At 38.5% G+C, this 24426-nt stretch overlaps 1 protein-coding gene, 1 long non-coding RNA gene and 1 pseudogene across 4 annotated transcripts; all 3 read left to right on the top strand.

Annotated features, from left to right (window-relative positions):
* Positions 1–519: 519 nt before the first annotated feature.
* On the top strand, positions 520–2586 carry LOC149109397 (uncharacterized). Its single transcript, XR_016208645.1, has 3 exons — positions 520–888; positions 1304–1476; positions 1896–2586. It is a non-coding gene; the product is annotated as an uncharacterized LOC149109397 (long non-coding RNA).
* Positions 2587–5796: 3210 nt separating this feature from the next.
* LOC110059738 (tyrosine kinase receptor Cad96Ca-like) lies at positions 5797–23552 on the top strand. 3 transcript variants are annotated; one of them, XM_089294277.1, is made up of 19 exons: positions 5797–5954; positions 6418–6789; positions 13099–13353; positions 13562–13828; positions 14146–14439; positions 14593–14904; positions 15147–15185; positions 15279–15398; positions 16377–16398; positions 17073–17112; positions 17352–17610; positions 17902–18012; positions 18270–18460; positions 18853–18975; positions 19089–19159; positions 19476–19516; positions 19767–19863; positions 20549–20648; positions 21508–23552. In XM_089294277.1, exons 1-19 carry the CDS (start codon positions 5882–5884, stop codon positions 21574–21576), a joined length of 2856 nt encoding a protein of 951 aa, XP_089150403.1. In that variant the 5' UTR covers positions 5797–5881; the 3' UTR covers positions 21577–23552. The 3 variants fall into 3 exon arrangements, with proteins under 3 accessions (XP_089150403.1, XP_089150404.1, XP_089150405.1); XM_089294278.1 differs by having other exon boundaries at positions 6586–6789; XM_089294279.1 differs by lacking the exons at positions 5797–5954; positions 6418–6789; positions 13099–13353; ... (4 more) ...; positions 15279–15398; positions 17073–17112 and having other exon boundaries at positions 15719–16398.
* LOC149109398 (uncharacterized) lies at positions 10493–12385 on the top strand (annotated as a pseudogene).
* Positions 23553–24426: the final 874 nt, after the last annotated feature.

The raw sequence follows: 24426 nt of genomic DNA on the forward strand, positions 1-24426 counted from the left end.
CATAGTTATTTCATAAAAGCGATAGACCACTCTTGGGATGTTGGGAGAACACTCGAAAAGCCTGTAAATCACTTGCCTAACGGCTCGTGATTTACAAGCTTTTCTCGTGTTCTCCCAACATCCCGCGTGGTTTATTGCGCCGGTAAACCCGTAGAGAGAGAGTGCTTAATTATAATTCATCAAATATTTTCGCTCGCGCGCGATTGGTCTAAACGCGTCACGTGGCCTAATATTCCCCAGCTAAACCCAGGGAATGTCCGAGATTATTAAATTCTCAACCTCAGATAATGCAATTCTAGCTTTCTGATTGGTTCACTGGATCTCGGTTACCATCCAGTATACCTACGTTTGACGTTATATGGAAATGGATGCGGTAAAAATGTCGCTCGGCATAAACTTTTTCGCGGGAAGCCAAGTTTCGTCGGCAAAAAAATGGATGGGAAAAAGCAGATTCGGTGAGCTATCTACGCATAGGCGGATTTAGGGGAGGGGCCGAGGGGACCGCGGTCCCCCTTTTTTCCCTTCTATTTTCAAAACGTTTCTGTACTACCCCAACCCTTCTAACCGCCCTTTGAGTGTTGTTATAATTATATAATCAGGTTTCAGTTTTATTCAATTTCGGAGCTTTCCTTATTTAAAATATATTTTAAATATATAATATATAATATATTATCAAATATTCAAACAAACGTAACCCAAAAATTAAAATTCGCGCTAATTGTTAACGCCAAATGTAACATGCGTTTCTTTCGGTTTGAAATGACGAGGAACACTGGACACGAATATTGTCACGCCGTGTCCCTTGCTGCACTGCTGAAGAGTGAAATATTTTTCTGAAGTTTTCGAGGAAAGCAAAGAAGACACTGTTTACATTTCATCGTGAACCAGGTGAGTACGTTACTTATTTGACCTAAGTTAAACGTAATCGTTTTTTTTTTTTAGATGTGTATCTGTCTGTTGGCGAGCAGCGTTCGAGCTCTGCCTTGGAGACTTTGTTTAGTGATCGTCCACCCCAGCAAAAAGGCAAATGAAGTAAAAATATTAAACTTTAGCTTATATTTAAGTACTCAGTGTAATGATTTGTCGCAAAAGGTTTTGCGTAAATTGATTTATAATCCTGAGTTAATTTTGTCGATAGAAAATTCTGACAGAAACGATTAGAATCATTACAGCAATAACACTTTGCTGATGATGTTTCAAAAATGGATCAGTTGTTTCTACTTGTGCCAGGTGAAAGTGAGTTTTAAAGAGCAAGCTTGATTATCATTCGTTGTTTTTACGATAAGTAACGTTTCCCTTCTAGAACGTTTCACCGTAGAACTCGTTACAGGGATCCACACTGGATGTTATTGAGGCAACAAACATGTTAACGTTGTGAAGGAACAGATGAAAGGTATGCGCAAGAATGCCAAAACAGCATTTGCAAGTTCTGTGTATGAAAAGATCAAGAAGATGGCTAAGAAGGTAAACGTCAAGGTAAGCATCCCTCGAACTTGTGGTAGGCAGACATTAAGAAACAACACCAATGCCAGGACACCAGTCGCCTACTTTCGCCGGGCAATTTTTCTTCCTTTCCTTGACAACTTGTTGGAGCAAATAAATACCCGCTTTAATGGACTATCAGAAGCGGCATTGCTTGGACTGCTACTGATACCTGCCAACTTACAGCAGCTTAACGAGTCTTCTCAAGAGAAATTTATTCAGCATTATTACCCTGATCTGCCGTCCCCAAGCAGTGCGTCGCGGGAGCTGGAGCTGTGGAAGTGCTTTCTGGTATGTTATTCTGCGTTAATGCTCTACATGGGTTACCAAGTTTATAGTGAAACTGTGATAAGCTGAAAAAACCGATTATACCTTGTCTTGAAATATGTGTTAATTTTTGCTTTTATTTTTAGGAACAACGCTACCGTAAAACCCCCGATACTGCAAGAGACATTGAAAGCCTGCAGCTCAAGCCTCTACCGCAATGTCCACATAATTCTGCGCCTCCTGTTGATCACCCCAGTCACAAGTGCAACTGTCGAACGTAGCAACTCTTCATTGCTTATAGCAGCACCATGGGAGAAGAACGTCTAAATGCACTGTTGCTGCTCTTTATTCGCAAAGACATACCTTTAAATTATAATGCAGTTGTTGAAGAGTACGCCAAACGAAACCAGAGAAGGATGACATTTATCAATCCATTGCAGTGATTTATTTCGATTAATACTGGATGTATAAATGAAATGCAATGACTCTGTCAACAGTTCGCCTACCACTAACACTACGATTTTGCTTTGAAAATCGTTTTTTAAAATGCTCTTTAATTCTATCTTCCGAAACGTTAACGTTACTTTACTTTACATCACGAATACGCCCACAACCATGTATGCTGCATCTCCTGAAAAGTGAAGTTTTCATCCGGGGCGGGGGGGAGGGTGGGGGACTCGGCCCCTTCTTTCTGAATTTTCTGGACCCGCCCCTGCTACGGAAGAAATACAGGAAATTATGGACAGTGCCGTCCCAACAAAAAAGCTACAAAGTTCGAGATTAGATTATTTAACGGTACGTATAGGTTAAGCTTCCATTAAAAGTTGCAAAATTAAATATGACCGTCGAGATTTTACGCATTCATGAAGATCATGTAACAGAAGCAATGTTTTCCTTAATACAGAATGGCTTGCTAGTCCTGGTGGGCACCAAATGTTAGAAACCGGTATAAGAAATGTCGAAAGAGGAACTGAATGTTTCTTTGAAGTGTTTTTACACGTCTGCGAGGAAGAAAGATGGCACGTATTGCCGGCATTGATCATTTCCTTCGTACGCCGCCGCACGACAAAACGTTTTCCATTATCTCTGACCAGGCGAATAAATTATTAGAGCATTTGTAAAAGGCCTCAGGAAAACAAGCATCATTGCCGGCGTAGTCCGTAAGAAACCAATTTCTAATGAGCAGGTTAAGAAACTGTTCGACTTTGGCGAACTCGGATCGGCCGAGAGCAAAAATCCCGCACAGCTACAGAAGATGATCTAGTTTTATCTCGGTCTCTTTTTTGGCAGACGTGGACGAGAGAATCAACGACAGCTAGCGCCAACAATTCTGTCCTTGCGAAAAACACCTCAAGGAGTTGAGTGTTTTGAGCTGAACCGAAGTAAGGCCGGTTCTTTACCAGCCACGAAAAACCATCAGGGTGTCCTTGGAGACTCTGAAGATGAATCTGACGCTAAGGTAGTTTCTGCCGGTCCCTGACTCTGAATCTGGCCAACAATATGAGCTCCACACATACAGCTCGAAATGCCAAGGCTTTCAAAGCAAAGGAATCCCGAAAGAGGTCTTGTCGAGAATAATTTTGGCACAACGTCTGTGTCACGTGGAATATTTGACCATTATTCCATTCGCGCTTGTTGGATATGAGATTAGTTATAGCCAACGAGGCCCTACGGCCCTCGTTGGCTATTTACCATCTCATATCCAACGCGCGCTCGTGGAATAATGGTCATATATTCTACAATTTTCGAAACTGCGCGTGTTGCGAAAAATATTTGAAGGATAATAAACACAATAGCCTCCATTTGACTTTGAAAATATGCTTGGATATTTGTCCTTGGACATTATCTGTTCCTCAAAGCTCACAGTTTTCCTCGAGCTACGCTCTCGGAAAACTGTTCGCTTCTCGGAACAAATAATGTCCGCGGACGAATATCCGAGCATATTTTCGCGCCAAATGGAGGCTATTGTTTATATATAACTCATCATTACAATGTAATATTGCTATATGAAGAAACAGTCTCCTTGGAAGCTGTATCCATCCTGACACGTGCACAGACAAGTAACAGCAAAGCTGAACAGCCAGTTCTGTACACTGCTCAGCACTGATGAAAAGAAGCAGCCATATTTCAAAACCCGAGAGCTTGTCCTGGTACGTGTACTTTGAAGACTGCGAATTCGAATTTAAGAGGACTTTTTAAAAGTTAACAGCAGCTTATTAACCGAGAGGACAAAACCTGTAGATCTAAAGTAGATTTTGGGTGCCTTTCTTTAGAAAAATCCAGGAATGGATTCTTAAATCCAGAAACGGATTTCACGTTTGTTTTCTAAACAGATTAATCCAAGATCACTCGGATCATGGTGCATCAAAGGAACCGAAGAATCCTTCCCCAGAGTGGATTCTTGGGTTCCTTTGACGCACCAGTTGACACCATCATCTAAGGGATCATTGGATTTATCTGCTTAATAACGAAATACAATTTTCGCTTTATGGACGTCAGCTGGTTATTCCCGCGAATGCAATTACGATCGAACAATTTTAGCGGCTTGTAGAACTTTTGTATTGGATTCACTAGTTAGAGTTTGTATGTCCGTAAGTAAATACAGTATCGTGTACTCTTCTTGTGTTGTTACTGACGCTACAGTAGAGAGACTTGGGCTCGAAGTCGAATTAAGGAAAAGCTATTTTTTAGTTTCGTGCTCTTAATAAAAATATATGCTGTCAAGTTTTGAAATAAAAGGCCCTTTGTACGTTTGCATCACCCACGAATGTAATAGCCAACCACTAATTAATGTAATGAAAAAATATAACTAATGTATAGCCACTAATGCAATACACATTCAAAGAGAAGAGATTTTATTTCATTTAATACGCTATTGTTTATGAGGAATTTGTATGGAGCATATACAGCGAGATGCACCAAAATGTGACTTTGTTCTAGACGACCTATATTCCAAGTTTAACATACTATTCCCCTTCCCCTTAGCTTGCCTTTGCGCTGGCCTAATGTTTGTTTGTAATTTTAAACACTTTAAATGAGTTTTTTGCACCCTAATATGTTGCTCCTAATGACGCGATAACAGAAATAATTAGTTCAAATTGAACAAAACAATTGGTAGATGTTTTCCTCTTTACTGACCTACAAAATATGGGAGTTTTGTACTGACGTCGGTGTTCCCTTTTGCCTCATTAGCATACAATGTTAAGCTTGAGCATACTATTGAAGGAGAAGTCAGGCTTCAAAATATGCAAGCATGAGTTTATAAAACTTTCAGGCTTTAAACCAGCGTAAGGCAAAAAATTACTTTATATCTCGGACTTATTTCTTGAGACAGTTAATCATGCAATGCTCTTTTAATATCAGAGCAGATGTTTTTTCGTTGCCTGCTCATGCTATACGATGAAGGTAAATGAAGCTCAGAGGAATAAAGCGTTCTCCACCATATCATTGAGTAAAAGGCTGTTTTGCGGGGAAATAGCTCAGCGAACGAAGGTTCTCCGGGGCCACAAGTTCGACGAACATGTAAAACATTTTTTTTGGCGTTACTTTAGCCTTTTGCCTCAGTCGAGTAGCTATAAAAACTTGTTTTCAACATAAATACTTTGAAGCGGGTTATGATCAGTTAGAAGTTTCTATCGTTATGACAACAGTATTTCCCATAACGTTAAAAGCACATTTCTCTCTTTCTTTTGTAAATAATAACAGCAAAACATATTGAAACAATTCCATCAAGTGAGCAAAGTAGCAACCCGGTCTTCCCCAATGCGTCAAGCATTGCCCTTATTCTGTTCAATCGACTTCCAAAGAAAATTTTTGTTTGGAAAGGAAATTGAACTGCAACTTATGATTGCCTGTTTATAATTTCTTACCTGGTCAAATAATGTATAAATTGCCCTAAATAATGACACGATGTTCAAAAGGAAAATAGTTTTCTAAATCCGTGACTCATACCATAATAAGGATTACAACCGTATTGCGTGACTCAATAGGTTTAGCGTTATGCGTGAGGTGATTGCATTGCACTGATTAAACATGGCGACGTTTGTTATTTAGCGGTTACAAACAACTTTCTTTCGTTTCTTGAGTAGCAACAACAAAGCATTCAAAAGAATTGAAAGTTTTCTACGGGCAGATGATGGCGGAAAGCGTTGTTTTGTCAAGCTGTGCCTTATATTTTATCCTGTTTTCGATACTTCCGCATGTAGGTACGTTTCAGTGATTCAGGCTATTTGATATCTGTTTGTTGCATGTAATGTATTTCGAATGATTTTAGTAATAAGCGTAGACAAGTTGCGTTAAACTAATCAAAAACGAGGGTAATAGAAGCATATTGGAAGAATTGGATGAAGGCATGCATGTTCATGGACCTTTTCGGATTGCTCAGCTACTGTACTGACGCGTTCTCCTAAATCAGTCAAAGCGGAGACTGCATGTATACGTCGCCCTTTTAGGCCACTAGGTTCAAACACGATTTTACCTTTCTTACTTCTTAATTTCATTTCATTTTCCAAAACATTTGCACAATTCAAATATAAAAAGACACTACAAGTCCTTAGAAATTCAACGTGTACGGTTATCAATGGTTTGTATAGTTTTAATTTGATTTCTAATGGTTTATATGCATTGTGAGACACTAACAAACATCGAGAATTATTTTGCTTTGTGCAGCGTGTGGACTACAATTTAACTCGCCCTTTAATGGAAACAAATTGACTGGAGTCCTTGGATCGTCTGTTAACTTCACTTGGGCTTTTCAGGGAGGAAAGATAGACAGAGTTGAGTGGGGAACAAAACACGATCGTGCTGTTAGCATTAAAGATGTTCTGATTTCCATAGACAGGCTCCAAATAATCACTACCATAAAGAATCCTCCATACAGTGGACGTGTGAGTGGAGACTGGGATGGAAGCAGCCCTGGACAGGCCACTTTCACACTGAACTCAATAGCGAAAGGAGATGAAAGGTTCTATGCTTGCAAACTTTCACCGGAAATTCTTGATGGACAATTAGTTTATGATACGGTTCAACTGATTGTTGTCGGTAAGTAAACAAAAGTATATTTCCTTCCTATATTAATTGGGCCAAGAGACAGGCCCAGTCCTTGAGTAAAGTTCTTTTCGGCGTCGACTGATCACGCGAGCGCGCAACGAGCAGAACATACGCTTAAACTTTAGTATGACGAAGAATTAATTGTTTTAAGATTGAAATCATGTTTTTGTTGTGTGATAAAAGCGTTTTGGGAATCGTCGCGGAATAACTCGTACGTGTCTCTGTATGCCGGGCGAAATTGACAACTTAGTGTTATTTTGGGGAGTATTTTAGTCGTTGAATTTTTTTTAAGTCATATATCTTAAATCCGCCGCCAAGAGCTAAGGTAAGTACAAAGATAGCTTGGTTTTATAAGCTTTTCACATTTACCCAACACTTTGCTTTATATGCGTAAAGATAAATCTCTTTAGCTCCCATACATTTCTTTGAGTTTTGTCTGCACGGACGAGGTCTCTAAGCATGCAGATGAAAAGACTGTTTTCAATAAATTAAAATTCAACTTGGGAGCGAGGCCTAGAGGACACAAGCAAAGGAAATTAAATGAGCATGTTTATCAGTCATTTATCCTCTCTGTGCCTCTAGGCCTCGCCATTGAGCTGAATTTTAATACATCGAAAGAAGCCTATTTTCACGCGCACCTTGTCACGAAACAGAAATACAGGACTACTGCCTAACTCCCGTTACTATTTTTGGAAAGGTTTCCGCTGGGCTATGCCAGATCTTTCATCCAAAAGGGATAGATTTAAACTGCCAGGGTCATTTCTAAGTTTAGTTGAGCTTCTTCTTGCATCAGAAAAGCGGGCACACTAAAGCTTTAAATTTGAATGAGCACGTGCCTCCGTTTCCAACTTTGAAAATGGAATGCTGAACTACTAGACCAGGTGATGATAGATTAGATAACAAGAACTTTTCGCCAAATTAGTATAAGATATTATACTCAACTCTCGAAATACAGTATCTTGGAAATATTTCAACGAACAGCTTGATTCGTTTCTGAAAAGTATTTCTGGTTACGTTGCCATTTGCTTCGCTTTCAAAACCAAAGGCGTTAAGCTTTTCAGAATGAGCATTGGTTGAAAATTGCTGCCAAGTAATATCCTCTCTATATATTTTCGGTTACTTGAATCATTATAGTGCCCAAATATGAACCGACTGATGAACTAAAACGCTTAATAAAATTTAATAGTCCAGCCAAAAAACAATAACTGAAATAGATTCTTAATCGATCTTGGCCGTACAACTAAGTCAGTCTTGGTCCAATATGTTCGGAGTCTAATCCCTTTATCAGTTTTGTTTAGCCTTTTCTTTTTGCGCTGAACGGACTCTGTTAAGCAATCATCGCAAAACACACTGTACATCAGCATAGACCTGATATTATCATTATTATCTAATATTATTTTGGTAGACCGAATGGTGAAGGATAATCTAATTTCAGTTAAGTTAATTAATGACAAATGTTTCATAATCTCCGAAATTCGCACGTACGTAAGAAGAGTAAGAAGTGTCTCTATGTGGTTAATTAAACACCAAATGTAATCATTTCTGGTTCTGGGATTATTTGCGGTCCCGGGATCATTTGCTGGTCTGTAAAAATCACGACGATCGCTATCGCTGAAGAGTTGCTTCCATAAGATTGCAACAATCCCTGAACATTTCTTCAGCGATCGTAACGCCCCTAGCGATTTTATGGAAACCAACCTTTAGTTTTCTGTATACCATCTTCAGGAGTGGACCTTTGATTTTTCTGGACAGTGAGTAGAGTAAAAGGACAATTTAGATTAATGTCATTGATGAGTTACAATGTTTGATTGGCTTGATACGGATAATACGGCGGTGATGACAGATCTGGCTTTGAATTAATCTGGGTGCATGATATGGTTAGTTTGAACAGAGCGTGAGGGGAATTTAATAAATTAATTTTACTTGATTTGACAAATTTATTTCTTGCCTTATGGTAGGCAATAGAAATATTTTGCTATCCATTTTTACCTCATGGTATGTACTTCATATCATGAGGTATAGTGATGGTTGGATTCGTCACTCCATTCCCGTTAGACAATTAATTTATACATTAACTCCACATTAAACATGAATTACACACGTTTCCCCCTGTCCCCCATACTAGGTTTGATTTTGTCCACAAAGTCGTCTCATTCTTTTATGTTCATATATGTGGGGGGAGGGGGTGGGACAAAGGTGGCAGTACATGTTTACAAAATGACGTCTGTTGTGTTGAGCCCGACGCAAAAATAGGCAAGGCGAGTTTTCCTTCCTTTCGCTCCATCTTTGATCAAAATACATTTCTGAAGACCTCACAAACGAACAGGAAATGTGCTCAAGAAAGCTCGAGTCGAAAGAAATGGGTTTTGAAAGTCTTAAAAGTTACGATGTCTCCAAGATACATTTGGACGACGAGGAATAGAATGTACAAAACGAACTATTCGGAATGAATGCTTTATGGTCTGGGGTAAACGGTAAGCTGCCCTCCTTCTACTGTATTGCATTTTGAATTTTCTAAAAATACTCGCAGGATGTATGATTTAAAATTAAATGCGCTTTTAATATTTCGCAATTCGCTAGGAAGCTGTTCGGAAAATGTCACATGACAAAGCACATCGATGAAGCTTTGGTCAAGCTCCTTCTTGCTGGGACTTAAATGCCACAACTGTGATAGGCTATACAGTGTGGGGCCCAGTTCTCGGCCGGGCCCAGTTCTCGGCCACTTTTTGTTCAGCGTTTATTTTTCGTGCCACAAATGAATCTGAATAAAAAGCAATTGCTTCAAAAGGTAGCTTGATTCCTTGTCTTCTGTTCTGCCGAGTTTTGTTTCGTCCTGCCAAGTTTTTCTGTGAGCACGTCGAGGTGACGCGAAGGTAGGTGAATTTGGTTTCCCCGAAAACGTGTTTGTTTACGGCTACTAGAATTACAGGGTTTAATTCAAGTTGATATTTTGTCCGTCTAGAAGGCCCAAATGAGCCAATTCTTGGCATAAAGGACGTAGAGTGGTAAAGCTATCTGTTAAATGTAAACTTTTCCTGGCCTGTTTAATTCTTTGACCTAAATTCACTCCTCAATATTTCTTTCGTACTTTTGGGTATTTGCCTATTCTCGGCCACCCTGTTCGCCTTCAACACTAAAAGCGCTCATAGTTCTGTGTGGAGTATTCGTATCAAGTCAGTTGGAAAAATAAGGCTGTAATGGGGTGGCATGGTGAAAACTATGAGCTCTGACTTATCCCAACTCTTTTTTAGCCTCGCTTGACTGAGAAAAACTAGGTGTGCAAAAAACTTCCTTTTCTAACATGAAACAAAGCTCTTTAAGGATAATTTGTGATCGAAATATCAAAACACAAGCCTTATAAGTGATTTAACAACAAAAAAATGGTAATAAAGCGTTGTTTATTCTGAGGAATCGTGTGCACTCTTTTGTGGCCGAGAACTGGGCCTGCTGGCCGATAACTGGGCCCACGAACGAAGCCTCCATTTTCGTTATTACTCGGGAGAAAACAGCGTTGAGCAGTCGATAGCTCTACATGTGTAAACTGAATGCTGAAGTTAGTTGTGCGTGAAATTTTAAGTCCTTACGGCTATTCCAAGGTAAGAAATACAAGGTTACGTTTTTTGTGGCCGAGAACTGGGCCCCATACTGTAGCGATTGAACACAGCTGCCAAACAAATGCTAAATACAATAAATTATACGCCAAATAACAAATACCATAACAAATACAAAATATCAAACAACAAACAAATGCCAAACAGATGATCTGTTACCTGAATGCCACCTGAAATACACCAAGGTCAGGAGCGAATGATTATCGAAGGTAATCCTACAATACCCGAGCAGTTTGAAAATCAAAATAATATACCAGTTCAGTTGTCAATTGCAAGTAATTGTCAGTACAGAAATGCATAAAAAATGTGAATGTACGGAATTCTAGAGCTACAGTACCATTGTCTCCCATCCTCAGTTTAGAATGACACGTGAGAGAGAACCCTCCAGAATTTCTTACAAAATGGTTACCAAAATGTCGGTGAAATTATACATAAAGAACTTAATGGCCCGAAATCGTCTAAGCTGAAGACTATGTTGTGTGGATACCATCGTTGTCATTTCTTAGAGCGATATAGAAGTTCAAAATTCATGATTTTCTTCAAGAAGTATTTTATAAGACAAAGTTTAAGCTTGTGCATTTTTCGAACAAGGACTCCAAAGCATAAAAACTTGCCTTTGTTTTGTATGATAGCTGAAAGTAATATTTTCAGAAAATTAAGGCAGCCCCAAATGAAAACGTATCATTTTTTGAGCAGAATCATATCATTGAGTGGAGATGTGGAGTCAAATCCTGGTCCTGCAAATGAGTATTGCAAATCAGTACCTTTTATACCACCCACAAATTCTGTCTGTTTATTCAAATTCAGATTGTCTCAGCTAGGCAGAACTACACTTGATGTTGGAGGAGGTGGTGATTGCTTTTTTAGGGCTGTATCACATCAACTCTATGGAAATCCTAATAGTCATTTCTATGTGCGCAGTGTTGGCATTCAGTATGTAGTGAATCACCCTGAACAATTTATAGAGAGTAAAACTGAGCATTCTTGGCAAGGTTATTTGGAAAGAATGTCATGTCAAGGAACATGGGCTGATGCTATCATAATTCAAGCTGTTGCCAATTGTCTTAATTTATCAATTCGTATTGCTGAATCAAATCCAACTTTTTCTCCAGTTTCTGTTGTTGAACCAGTGAATGTTACAAATGCCCTAAACATTTACAATGAGATGAATTTCATTATGTTTCCATAGTAGAAAACAGAACAATGAAGATAAGAGACAACAGCAAACAAACAAAACATGCAGATGAAAACAAACCAGTTGATAACAGTGAAAAACGTAAAGCTTACAGAAGAAAATACATGACAGAATACATGAAAGACAGAAGAGCTGATGATAACTTTAGAATATATGAGAATCAAAAACGAGTACAAGGCTGCAACATTAATGGCGAAACATCTAGGAACAAGAAACATCAGGCTGCTAAAAGGACAAAATTGAACCCAGAACATGTCAGAGAAATTGAGCAGCGCTCCTTCAGAAAACGAAAAGCAGAAAACCCGCAACACATAAGAGAAATAACCAAACAGTTGGTAAGAAAAAGACAAAAGACTGAGGCTCTGGCAAGTGTATCGCAACTAACATATAGCAGTCATGAGTTGCAGCCAGAAGAAAATAAGTGCGATGTAATTTCTATGATAAATTTGTTTTACACGAACATTGCATTGTGGCCCAGAATATGTGTGCACTTGTTGTGACCAATTGTGGTTCAAATGCTCTGTAGTGAAAAGTTATCCAAACAAATATAGGGCATGTTCACTAGACATTGTTGAGTCCTGTCTTACTGGTTTTAAAAGTGTCAATGCCACTGAATGGATCTGCATGACTTGCAATAAAAAAAAGTCTAAAAAAGGACTATAAAAGCAATTGTCTAACTGGTAGTAAAAAAGGTCTAAAACAAGGCAGGTTACCCCGCTGTTCTAAAGCCAATAAGATGGGTTTTCCTTATAAGCCTAATGTCTTGAATTTCACATCACTAGAAGAGCGACTTATATTACCTCGTATACCTTTTATACAAATCAGTGAACTACCTAGGGGTGGTCAATTGTCTTTTCATGGAAACATTGTCAATGTGCCAAGTGATGTAAATTCAACTGTTCATTGTCTCCCAAGGCCAAGAAGCGAATCACAGACCATTCCAATAAAACTTAAAAGGCGATTTGGTTACAAGCATCACTATCAGTTTCAGAATGTCAGACCTAAGAAAGTATTAAATGTAGCCAAATATCTTGTAGACACTAGTGAATTATTTAAAACTGAAGGCATAAAAGAGCAAAATGCATGGATAGATGGCATCACTTCGCAACCCATGAAGAGTGGTGTGAGTTTGTTCAAAACCCTTACACATCCAGTGCTGATGTGCAAACTAATGAAATTATCACAAATTGTCAAAACAATGTTTGCACTGCTGATGTTCATAATCCAGACAGAGAAAAAGACACTAAAAGGATTACCAGTGTTTCCTGTCAAAATGTTATATGTATTAGATGAAGACCTTATTTCTATAAACATGCTCAACTAATGGCTGCTTATTAACGTGATGCACTTTTCAACTAAACACCTTACAAATGGAACACTTCTTAGTTCCAAAAGAGGCAAAGGATAGCACTTCGTAGAATAATTACCACATACCATGAGGTAGCTCGAAGGAGCCTTTGATTTACACTGCTCAAGAATTTCAACTTATTGCAGAGATGCCTGTTATCAGCCCACCGTCAATAAACGGAAGTTACATTGAGGGATCTTCAGTCAATATCAGTTGTACAGCGACTGGAAAACCAGACCCTGAAGTATCATGGATACGAAATGGACAAACCAAAAGTTCCGGGAGGAAAACAGCGTATTTGAACTTCGACCAAATAAAGAGGACAGATGATGGACTGTATACATGTACACCTAACAACTCAGCAGGAACAAAAACTCACCAAGAGATCTTGGTGGTTCGTTGTGAGTCTGAATTACTAGAAAAAAATTCATAGTTTTACTTGCGAAAGAAACTAAGGCGGAATTTTTGTTTAGTTTCTGTTGGTTTTAGGACGTAGAATACAAGCTAAACAAATCAGAAAGGGATTTGCTATTGATCATTTCATATTTTTTTTGTTTGCACTGTCTTAAAGCAAAATTCAAACTATTTCCTTTCTTATCTTTTTTACAGATCCAGCGAAAATACTAAGTGTTAGTTCATCAGCTGCCAAGTCTTGGACTGGTCAGACAGTAACGTTGAAGTGTGTGTCAGATGGCGTTCCTACACCAACACTCACCTGGTACAAACCTGATGGAAATGAACTAAACACAGTCACAGCTAAAGAAAGTACAGTGGAGGTTACGATGAATAATGATCAGGATTTTGGTGAATGCAAGTGTGTGGCTTACAATGGCCTTGATCCTTTAAACGCCGCTTCAATTACTGTGCTACAGATAAGTATGTGTTAGCATATTGACAAATATGAATAATGCCATTTGTGTAGCTGAAGAACGGTCTTCTTTTTTTCAATGATATGCTAATGAACTACGAAATATTGTTGTAGAAAGTTACAAAAGCTGCCGGTTTGATTTCTTAAATTGTTTGAAATGTGTTATAAACTTGATGTAAAAATGGAAGTTCGAATATGCAAGATTCGAAGATTTAGAAAGGTAGATTTTAGCCCCTGAGTCATCCTACATTTCCAAATTGAAAGAGATGACAAACTGTCAGTTGGGTGAAAAGGAGCAGTTTTGTTTACTTTTTTTCATATACAGAACAACCAGGATCCCCGGTCATCATATCTTCAGTTGCAGACATTCAAGCCACCTCACTGACAGTAAAATGGACTGCACCAGTTGATGATGGAGGGAGTCCTATCACAGCATACCGAGTGGTCGTACTAAAGGGTAGCACTGAGATAAAGAATGTTAATATTACTGACCCTGGGACAACAAGTCTGCCTGTTGGAGATCTGGAGAGAGATACCGAGTACAAAGTTAATGCGTTTGCCAGAAATGTGGTCTTTGAAGGAGCAGCTGTGCAAAAGGCAATCACCACAAAGATAAAAGGTGACAAGTCCAGGTCTTGCCAACCGAAAGATAATCTTATTCAGTGCCATGTTATCCTTTGTTGGGATTATTATATCGCCGAGAATAGACATAAGAACTCGTGGAATTCATTAGGTAACAGGTAACACGTTTATGAATATTGTTATCAATCAGGCATTCCCGAGACACCACAAATTACAGATGTCCCTGCAGGGGTACAAAGTGATGAAGTGACCTTAAAATGGACAAAGCCAAGCAGCAATGGTGCGGACATCACGCAATACACTGTTTATATACGAAACGTTACAAGTAGCGATACCGTAGGAGACTGGAGAAAGCTTGAGGTCATTTATGATGTTTCTATCCATGCGTACGTCGTCGCACTCAAAACAGGTCAGCGGTATGACTTAGTGGTGACTGCAACTAACAAATATGGAGAAAGTTTGAAAGAAAAAAACAACATAAAGAGGATCAGAGTTTTAGGAGGTAAAGTTATGCCAAAATACTTATTCTTTTAAGGATTATTTACTTAACTAGATATTTATTTCTAATTTTTGTCTCATTAAAATAAATAAGCAAAACTCTCCAGTCAATTTATTAACATTGGTCTTAAAGTTGCAGCGCCACGACCTCGGAGAATTATGGTTAATGTTATCTTCAACGGCTGTTCCTCCAACTTTGTCACATTCTTCTAGATCTAATTTAGGTCCGTTTTTTTCTTATTTTAGGCTCCACAGAGTCAACTACAAGTCCGCAAAATCAAATAGGTACATGTCTGTAGACTAATTTGTTTGACAAGGTTGTTTTGGTAAGACTGTCACTGAATTTCTAACCTTTATTATAAATGCTATCACCCACAGTTGTTAGGTGCGACAAAGAATTGGAGATTCTTCATGCTGTTTATCTCAGTGTCATAATCCTATTGGTGATAATCATAGTGGTTGCTGGTGTTAACCACTGGAGAATACGTCGAGGTCCAGGTACTTTCTATCTACTCCATACGCATGCTCTGCAGGGCCCTAACCAAGCTTTCGTCAGGAACGAGGCAAGCCTCAGAGGCGCAAGTTCTAAGGGGCCGAGTGAACATGGACCCCCTCCCCCCTTGAGGACACCTTTCTACCTCAAAATTGAAAGAGAGGGTAAAATTTGCTATTTTGTAGTACAGTGGAACCCCGTAAATCCAGTCACCAATGGGCCACAAAAATCTGGCCGTATTAACGGGGTGGTCGTATTAAAGGGGTTCTGTAAAGAAGAAAATGAGTGCCTGAGCTTTCTTTCGGTATTAACGGGGTGGTCGTAAGGCGGGGTTCCACTGTAGGTTGTGTCCGTGCGATAATTGAGCTCGTTTTCTCTTGGTTAATGGCAATGCCGTTTTGCAGTATACCATTCTTCATTTGAGTCACGAATGAAGCCGATAGTCGCAGTGCAAGCTTCTCTGAACCGACTATTTTAAAGGCGAAAATGACAATGGCCAGACTTTGTTTCCAAAATTAACATTGGCCTCTCAAGAGGTTGTGGTTGTTGTGTGAGAAACGTGACGGAAATCTGGTTATGTACGAACTCAGCACTAGGCCGTCTTGACAGCATTTGGTGAAACATTTTTGAAAAAACTCCCAATTAATTGAAAGCAAATTGCGCTGAGAACTAACTTCTCTTTTCCCCTTAACTCCTTCACCTAACCTGTTTACCTGGGCTTATATATCACGGCCAAAATGCCTCCGACCCATGCCACCACGCGCAGGAAAAAGAAACGGAGATACCTTGGGCACAAACCCAACTGAAATGTTTGTCAATTACTAACTCACATGTAATCATTTTAAACGCTAAATTAAGTATCTTGCCCTTTTAAAGTAATTCTTTAAGGCGCTGAAAGACATGGAAAAAGATTTTAAAGATACCTTTTATCCAGTTTTTTCCCTTTTTTATTATCTTTCTCAGAACAAATTTTTGTTTTTCAGGATTTCTTAGGCGAGAAAAACGGTGAGTATAACAACCACACCTTAGCTACGGATATTTTTAAAAAATTCTTCTACGAGCGCTTGTTGATTATGACCTGACAGAAAGCTCCGAGTTGGCTATAATCATCTCAAATCCATCAAAGCGAGTAGAATAATTGTTTTATAAAAAAAATGTCCCAACAATATAGAAAACTAAAATAAAATAAGAGTAAAAACGCGCCAAAAAATTACGTGTACACTTACCATATTTGTAGAACATGGCATAATTATGATTGTTAAAAACTGGATCATTGTATAATACAATTCGAGAGTTTTCAGTGGTCTAGCCATCATGGGTTATGAGCCATTATACCATGCTCTACGAATATGGTGAGCGTACGCGAGATTTTTCTTGGCGTTTTTAGTTTAGTTTTCTATGTTTTGGGCGCGTTTTTAATAAAACAATTATTCTACCCGCGCTTGTTGGCTATGAGATGATTATATCGCCGACTCGGTGCAACGCGCCTCGAGCTCGTTGGCTATCTACCATCTCATATCCAACGTGCGGAATAATTGTTAAAAAACGTCTTTTACCCTCTGTCTAAGGAAAAGCATTTCATTATAAAAGACTGCTTTAGGAAGCAACAGCTAGCCATAGAGTTTTCACCACTTCTGATTCCAGGGAGTTCAACATAAATTCGTGTTTTCTAATTCCAGCGTTAAAAGCTTGTCCTCAATTCCAGATTCCATTCACATGGTACGTTCTTCTAGATCTTACAGTATAGAATCAAGGAAGAAGCCGTTTTGATTACGTTATGCAATAGAAAAAATACCACCAGCAACAGCTTGAAACAACCTTAGGGATGACTTTTTCAATCTGAGGAATGAAACGATAATGTCCGCATATCATTTGTGCACATGTTCCCCAGCTCCCATCACGTTGATAAAGTTGTTTCAATCCGTTAAAATGCCGACTTATTTTCTGTTCTTTTCAAGAGCACTGTTGACCACCAGGAAGCAGATGTTCAGTTCACAGAAACAAGTGGTGCTACCAGTGCAACTTACGAGATTCCTAACAATGGTGGAGAATACATGCCTCTTAATCCTTCAACAAGAAGCTGGGAAATCAATCGAGAGCAAGTCGATATCATTACAAATATCGGAAAGGGGGCTTTCTCTCAAGTCGCTAAGGCAACAGTCAAGAACATCAATGATAACCAACAGGCTATAACATTGGCTGTGAAAATGTTGAAAGGTTATGGATACTTGTCTTTCAAGATTCTCGTTAAGACCTTTTGTGATCTTCTTTTGATCGGCTTTTTCTTTTCCAACATTGACGTTATTTGACCGATCGATCTTTTATTTGATTGATTGATTGTTTGATTGACTAGTTTATTGACTGAGAGTTGATTAATTGATCGATTGATCGATCGATCGATCGATTAACTGATTAGTTGATTGATGTAGGGATGAACATGGACGGACAGATGGATTAATATTTTCAAAGTTGCTGAATTTTTGTTTTCAATTAATTTGCCTCAATTAGAAAACGCTCCTGAATCCGACAGGATGGACCTGCTGTCAGAACTTGAGGTGATGAAGAACCTGAAGCCTCATCCTCACGTAATCAAGTTGATGGGATGTGTTACTGAGTCGGGTAAAGAAAATACTTTTAAAATAATGTCACGTGCATAGGTAAATCAATAAACAGACTCAACTCGCCCAATGAATATTTATCGCGTCTAGTTGTTAGTTTTTAACTTCACACAGCTTGTTATCTAATTCCTCCATTCATTAAGTTTAATAACGGGAAAGTATGATTCTTTGCAGTTCACGGAGATTGTTGATTGACTGACAGATTGATTAATCGTGTTCTTTTACTTCACATGATGGTAGTATTTTCTTTCATTTTAGACCCGTTACTGGTCCTTATCGAGTATGTGCCGTACGGTGATCTGCTGGGTTATTTGAGGAAGAGTCGTGGGCTCAGTGACACGTATTTTAATAACCAGGATGGAAAGCCGGAAACCAAGCTAACTTCAAAGCAGTTGATGAGGTTTACATGGCAGATAGCTGACGGGATGGCTTACTTGTCGTCAAGAAAGGTGATAATAATGGCAAGTTCACTGACTTTTAATAAAAGGTGAAAAGGGATCATTCCAGTGGAAAGTCCTTTGTTCGGCAAGATTCCACTTCGAGGGAAAGATTATTGTGGGACTAATTATCCTACAAAACAGTCCAACTTTGAACAAGCAAATCAGTTGCTATGTTGCGCAGTTTTACCCTCCGGGAATAACGTGAGTAGCAACACCATGCAAAATCTCCGACGGCTTTAACCCTGATTATGAGAATAACTCGGAAACATGCGGTTTATAATAATTTTTCTTTTCCAGGTTTTAGCCTTGGATTCATATCATTTTACCCCTTTTAGCAAATGTTATGTTAACAGGTCAAATAACCATCAATGATAATGTCAGCCATTGTATGTTTCTTCCAGATAATCCATCGTGACTTGGCGGCCAGAAATGTTCTTGTTGGTGAAGGAGAGAAATGTAAGGTGACAGATTTTGGGATGGCGAGGAATGTTCAGCAGGATGATATTTACACCAAACAAAGTCGAGTGAGTATCATATATTTACTGAGCTTCCCAAAGTAGTTATCTGAGGAAATTTCTCTTGTAAAGTCTACCATAGGATAATACGAAGAAATATAGTAAAGACATTTATCTTCCAGGGCCGGTTGCCTGTTAAGTGGACTGCTTATGAAGCTTTGTTATATGGAACCTACACAACACAAAGTGACGTGTAAGTGTTATAAACGATCTGTGATAGACTGATTGATGCAATAATTTGTTTAGTCACCTTTGAAAAGCTTACTGTGAAGGAGCGACCTATGTTTACTGAACATTGCAAAATACCATACAAACATTCAGTACAGAGTTTTTTTGTGGTGTGTAAGACATCCAGGGATGAGAAGCGTAAAGACAGAGAGTAGCGTTTGAACCCTGTTTCTACCCTCGTGTTTTCTCTCTAGACTCAACCCTCCCATTTCTCCTCCCGCCGAACTCTACTGTTATAACAACTTACTTAAATAATGTCGTTCTCTTATCCTTTCTCTCAGTTGGAGTTATGGTGTCCTACTTTACGAGATTCTCACCATAGGTAAGTTTCGTCCCACATCACGCAAATTATAAAATTTATACCATGTACCTTGAAAGCCACCATGTTATCATCATTATTATATCTAGGTGGTTCTCCATATCACAGATACATTTGGTAAAGTTTTCCTACCAAAATGCATTACTGCCTGTGGAAGAAAAAAATATTCTCACCAGACTTAGGTTTCGTCACACATCATGTAAATTTATAAATTTATTAGATTTACTTACATTGCGTCCATCGTCATATCCAGGTGGATCTCCATATCCAGGAGTAAACGCTCGACAAATCGCAACAAAACTTCAGGAAGGATTCAGAATGCCAAAACCTAAACATGTGGATAACAAACTGTAAATACATTTAAACCAATCTCGAGTTGATAACATTTTTGCATGAGTGTTACTACGAGAATACATTTTGTATTTTACAATTCATTAATCTTGTTGAGTGCTTAAAGCAATTCTACTGACATTGTATATATACGTATTTAACACCCTCGTACTGTTTTCGTGTCTGTGTTAGTATGCGCTTGTGTAGGCTGTTCTCTTTTGCCAGCCGTTATGTATAATACTACCCGAGACACTGTCTTCTAGTATTGTCGAAATCTTTCGTATAGTTGTAGCTCTTATTGTAGTTGAGCCTGCGGTCAAATATTCCTTTGTTTAAAAAGGCATACAAACGAGACGAAAGGGTCACTACAAAGCAAAATCGACCCTTTCGCCTCGTTTGGAAGTCAAACCGCTAATAACTTTAATAACAGCTTTTGCACCTTTTCCATAGTCTAGACAGTCTTGGTATGTTTTCGCTGGTGTATTCTTCAGGTTTGCGATTACTCCACCGGCCTAGTAATGCTATGTGCTACTATTGATAATAATTACAAACGTATGTTCTGCATTTAATACCTACCTCGAATTGAAAGTTATAGTGAAGAAGTACCATAATCCTCACATATTATTAGTCCGTTGATATATTGACTGATTTAATAATATTTGCAAACTTTTTCTTTTTGTGGCTACTGATGATTCTGCTTGTTAGTCACCAGATTATGCTGTGGTGTTGGGAACAGAACCCTACTGATCGACCAACGTTTGCCAAACTAAAAGAAACTATGAAACAAATGGAGAGAAACCACAAGGTGTTTGTTACTTGTCATATATCTTCAGTAGCACGAATCTGAATGTTCGTCCTGTACCTTTTATGTCTGGCTGTGACCCAGTTTCAGCGAAATGTAGTTTTAACTGAGGAAACAATAAATGTCTTAGCTGAGGCGTAGACAACAATTACTGAACAATGATTATTACATTGTTATTTTAAGGTGCTATGGCCATTTGGAAGTATGTAGCCACGCCTCTTAAAAATGTACTATCAGGGGTGCTGTTTAGCGTCATAACGGAGCTAAACTGTGACAATTATCGAAAGGAATTGTAGAGCAAAGGAATAGAGGAAGCAACTGTAATATTAGCCTCTAAATTTGACATGAAACCCATGTACATTCATATGTCACGATAATATTCTTTTAATAGTTTTAATGCACTATTATGGTAATTGGCACAAAAACTAAACCATTTAAAATCTCAAAGACCTTTTTAAGCTGTGATCAAACTTGGTTTCAAAAGCGACAATGCACTAGCATAGTGATATTTTAAACAAACGCAACGAAACTCGACTATGATTTTTGGTTTTTGTTTATTGAGGTAATGTCATGCATATATATGTATAATGTCGTTTGACGGTTAAATGTATTATAAATGTTAAATCATTATTTATATGTAATGTCATTTGACGGTTTACTGTTCAATGTGCATTATAATGCTACTTTACATATTTAGGTAATTTGAAATTCCTGGCCTTATAGTTGTCCTTCGTCCCTATTTTGTTCCTGCTTTCGCTTTCTTCAGTTTTCTTGTCATTAAACAGACTTTTTGAGAGACGTACATCGCGTGATTTCTGTTTGCAAAGTCATAGCTAACCAGTGACTTATGTTTCTGTTTCAGACCTACGTCAATCTCAAAGAATATGACAACAGTTTGTACGCAAACACAGAGGATCTCATAGCTGAATAACTCTCGCACCGATGAAAGAGGAGAGATTTAAAAAATGAATTGATCAAGAAGTTAAACGCTAAAAGATTTTTAAACACATCATCTAAAAAAGCGAACAACGTTTCGGTGCTACGTTACGTCATTATCAAGTTAAAAAGCGAAAGGGTATAAGGTGTAATACGAATATATGAAAATATGAAACAATGCATAAAATGTTTGCTACACCATCTGTTTGTTCATACAATTCGCCGTTGAATTGAAATGAATAGCTGGTTCGAAGTAGCGTTCTCTAATAGATCCGTCCGTTGATGCTTTTGGAGTTGCATGCTATGCGTCTTATTAAACCAGTCACCCTCAAAAGCTTTGTCGACGAGAATGTCAATAGTTTCTTTTAAAGGAACATTGGTGAATAATGCGGGCACATCATAGAAGACAAGGATATGGTTAGGCTCGATGCTAGTGTTCTTAATCTCGTAAATAAAACCAAAAATATCTTTGATACGATATACACAAGATTCAAGGTATACAAGGTACACAAGGTACACAAGGTACACAAGGTACATGAGGAACAGATTCTTCCCAAAGCCACGGCCGAACAACTTTGACCTAAAGGTTCTAGACTTGTGCACCTGTATGGCCTCCCCAAAACACACAAAGAAAGACTGCGCACGAGACCCATCTTATAAGCCTCTAGCAGGTACAACTACCCACGGGCGAAACGGTTGGGACAAAAATTAAAGTCGTTGTCAACCAACAAGTATTGTATCAACGATATTTTTGGCTTTATTTTTGGTTTACACCTTATACTTTTTCACTTTTTAACTTGATAATGGCGTAACATAGCGCCGAAACGTAGTTCGCTTCTTTAAATCTGTTTTAAAAACATTTTAGCGATTAACTTCTTGATCAGCCGATGAAAAAACTCGTGAAAAAGCAGTAATGTTACTTCATTAGGAGATAGACTCGAGTTGTTATATGACTTTTCACATTTCAACAGTAATATTTTATTTTATTGTTACACGTAATTAAGGAAAAGAATGGATCTTTTTAGATATGATATTTTCTTGCCATTTGCAGTTTAAATGACTTGTTGTCGTAGATGTTGAAAAAAAAACTACCCCTGTAAACTGTTTATGTGACATGTCAAGCTACACTGATAAATAGTGAAAATATTCAGTCGATGTTATGCCTGCTAAGGAATTAAAATCCCAATAAGGTGGCTCAAAACAGTTTCCAGCCCTAGATTTTGATCGGTCATTATAACTACTGTTTATCAGTTGATGCTACAATCATGGTATAAAAAAACTGCCCAATCATTGGTGAATTCGTTATAATTTTCGTGACAAAATAGGTTACCATAGGAACATTATGACCTGCTAAAACACCTTAATTACAGCTTTAGGGGCTTATAATTCAATAACGGCTCGGTGAATTTTTTTATATTACCAAACTGTGATAAGAATGATGAGATGCAACCTGTGGCAGTTCTTAAAAAATCCGTTCAGAGCCACCTTAAAGTTTTGAAAATTTAAGGCTCTGAACCTAGGAGAACCTAGCCTGCGAAAACAGCGGTCCACCTTCGCTCCTGGCCCGAACGAAGAAGGACGGCTGTTTTCGCAGTCTACTCTGAACCCCTTGTACAGACGTAAGATTCATAAGAGAGAAGAGAAGAGAGAAGTAATTCCAGTTATTCTCAATGTTTATTTTGTTTCAGTATTTTTTGATTTTCAGTGTAATTTAGATGACACTTTCCCACCAAGTAATGAATTCATTTTAGTCGGATAAGTTTGAATCTTTTTGGGCTATGCTTTCTTCAAAGGACTGTCCGTTGTTATTGTTCTTCACATTTATATGTTAGCGTTCTTTTTGTACTTTAACAATTTCAGTACACTGTTACGAATCGTATATAGCCAACCACACTTGTATTGCCCCTCCGATTACACTTTGATACATCTTGATTATGTTTTCGAGAAAATAAACCGTTGTTGGAACCAAAATCGACTTATCGCTTTTGCTTTTCCAGTTCGTTATTAGGTCCCGGTACCCAATTCAAGAGTTTAAGGGCTCATCCTTTCAAGGGACTTTGAATCTTATTTCTCCCGTGAGTGTAGCCGTAGTTACCTCATTATTTACCCCGTTATCAAAGCTATCGTAGTTGTCCTTTTCTGTTCGTTTACTGGGGAAAAACGTACCTTTACTAATGCCTACGTCATTTTACGCGAGATAACTTCCATTCGTAACCACATATCACCAAGTGGTGATGAATTCCAAACGAGTGAACTATCACACACGTTTTTACGCAAAAGACCGCTCTTCCTATGGGTTTGCATACCGGCGCAATAAACCCCAGACCAATACGGATACCTTACGCAGTGTCTGAACGCGAAGTTCACCAGCAGGGAGAAGAAAATGTCCCAAAACAGTTGGTACAAGAATGCATCCTTGTTTTACGCAGCATTGAACTGTGACAGGCTTTCAGGTTCTTCCTATCGTAGCTGACCACACCATGCATGACCTCGTGGAAAGAGGCGTTAATACTGAGTAACTGTAGTATCAGCATGAGCGCACGACAGATACAGGTATCAAGACAAACTGTTAATGTACTGGCACACTGGGTGGTGGCATGATAGATTTTTTTGGTTGCCCTTGCCTTTCAAAATACTTTTGAATATATGGCGATTCTTTTTAAAACCCACCCTCTGGGGGTAGGGTTTTTTTTCAGTTTGCTAAGGATGGTACATATGGAATAAAGAAAGGAAGACTTATAATTTTATTTAAATACGGTGAAAAATTCCTTCGGCCTGTGTGAACACAAGGTCTTTTGTCTGAGTCAGGACTATTTGAAAAAAAAAGACCTCTGCAAGGGTCATT

This window comes from Orbicella faveolata, unplaced genomic scaffold (assembly GCF_042242905.1).
Source record: "Orbicella faveolata isolate gen_17 unplaced genomic scaffold, um_ofav_v1 contig_25, whole genome shotgun sequence".
NCBI lineage: Eukaryota > Metazoa > Cnidaria > Anthozoa > Scleractinia > Merulinidae > Orbicella > Orbicella faveolata.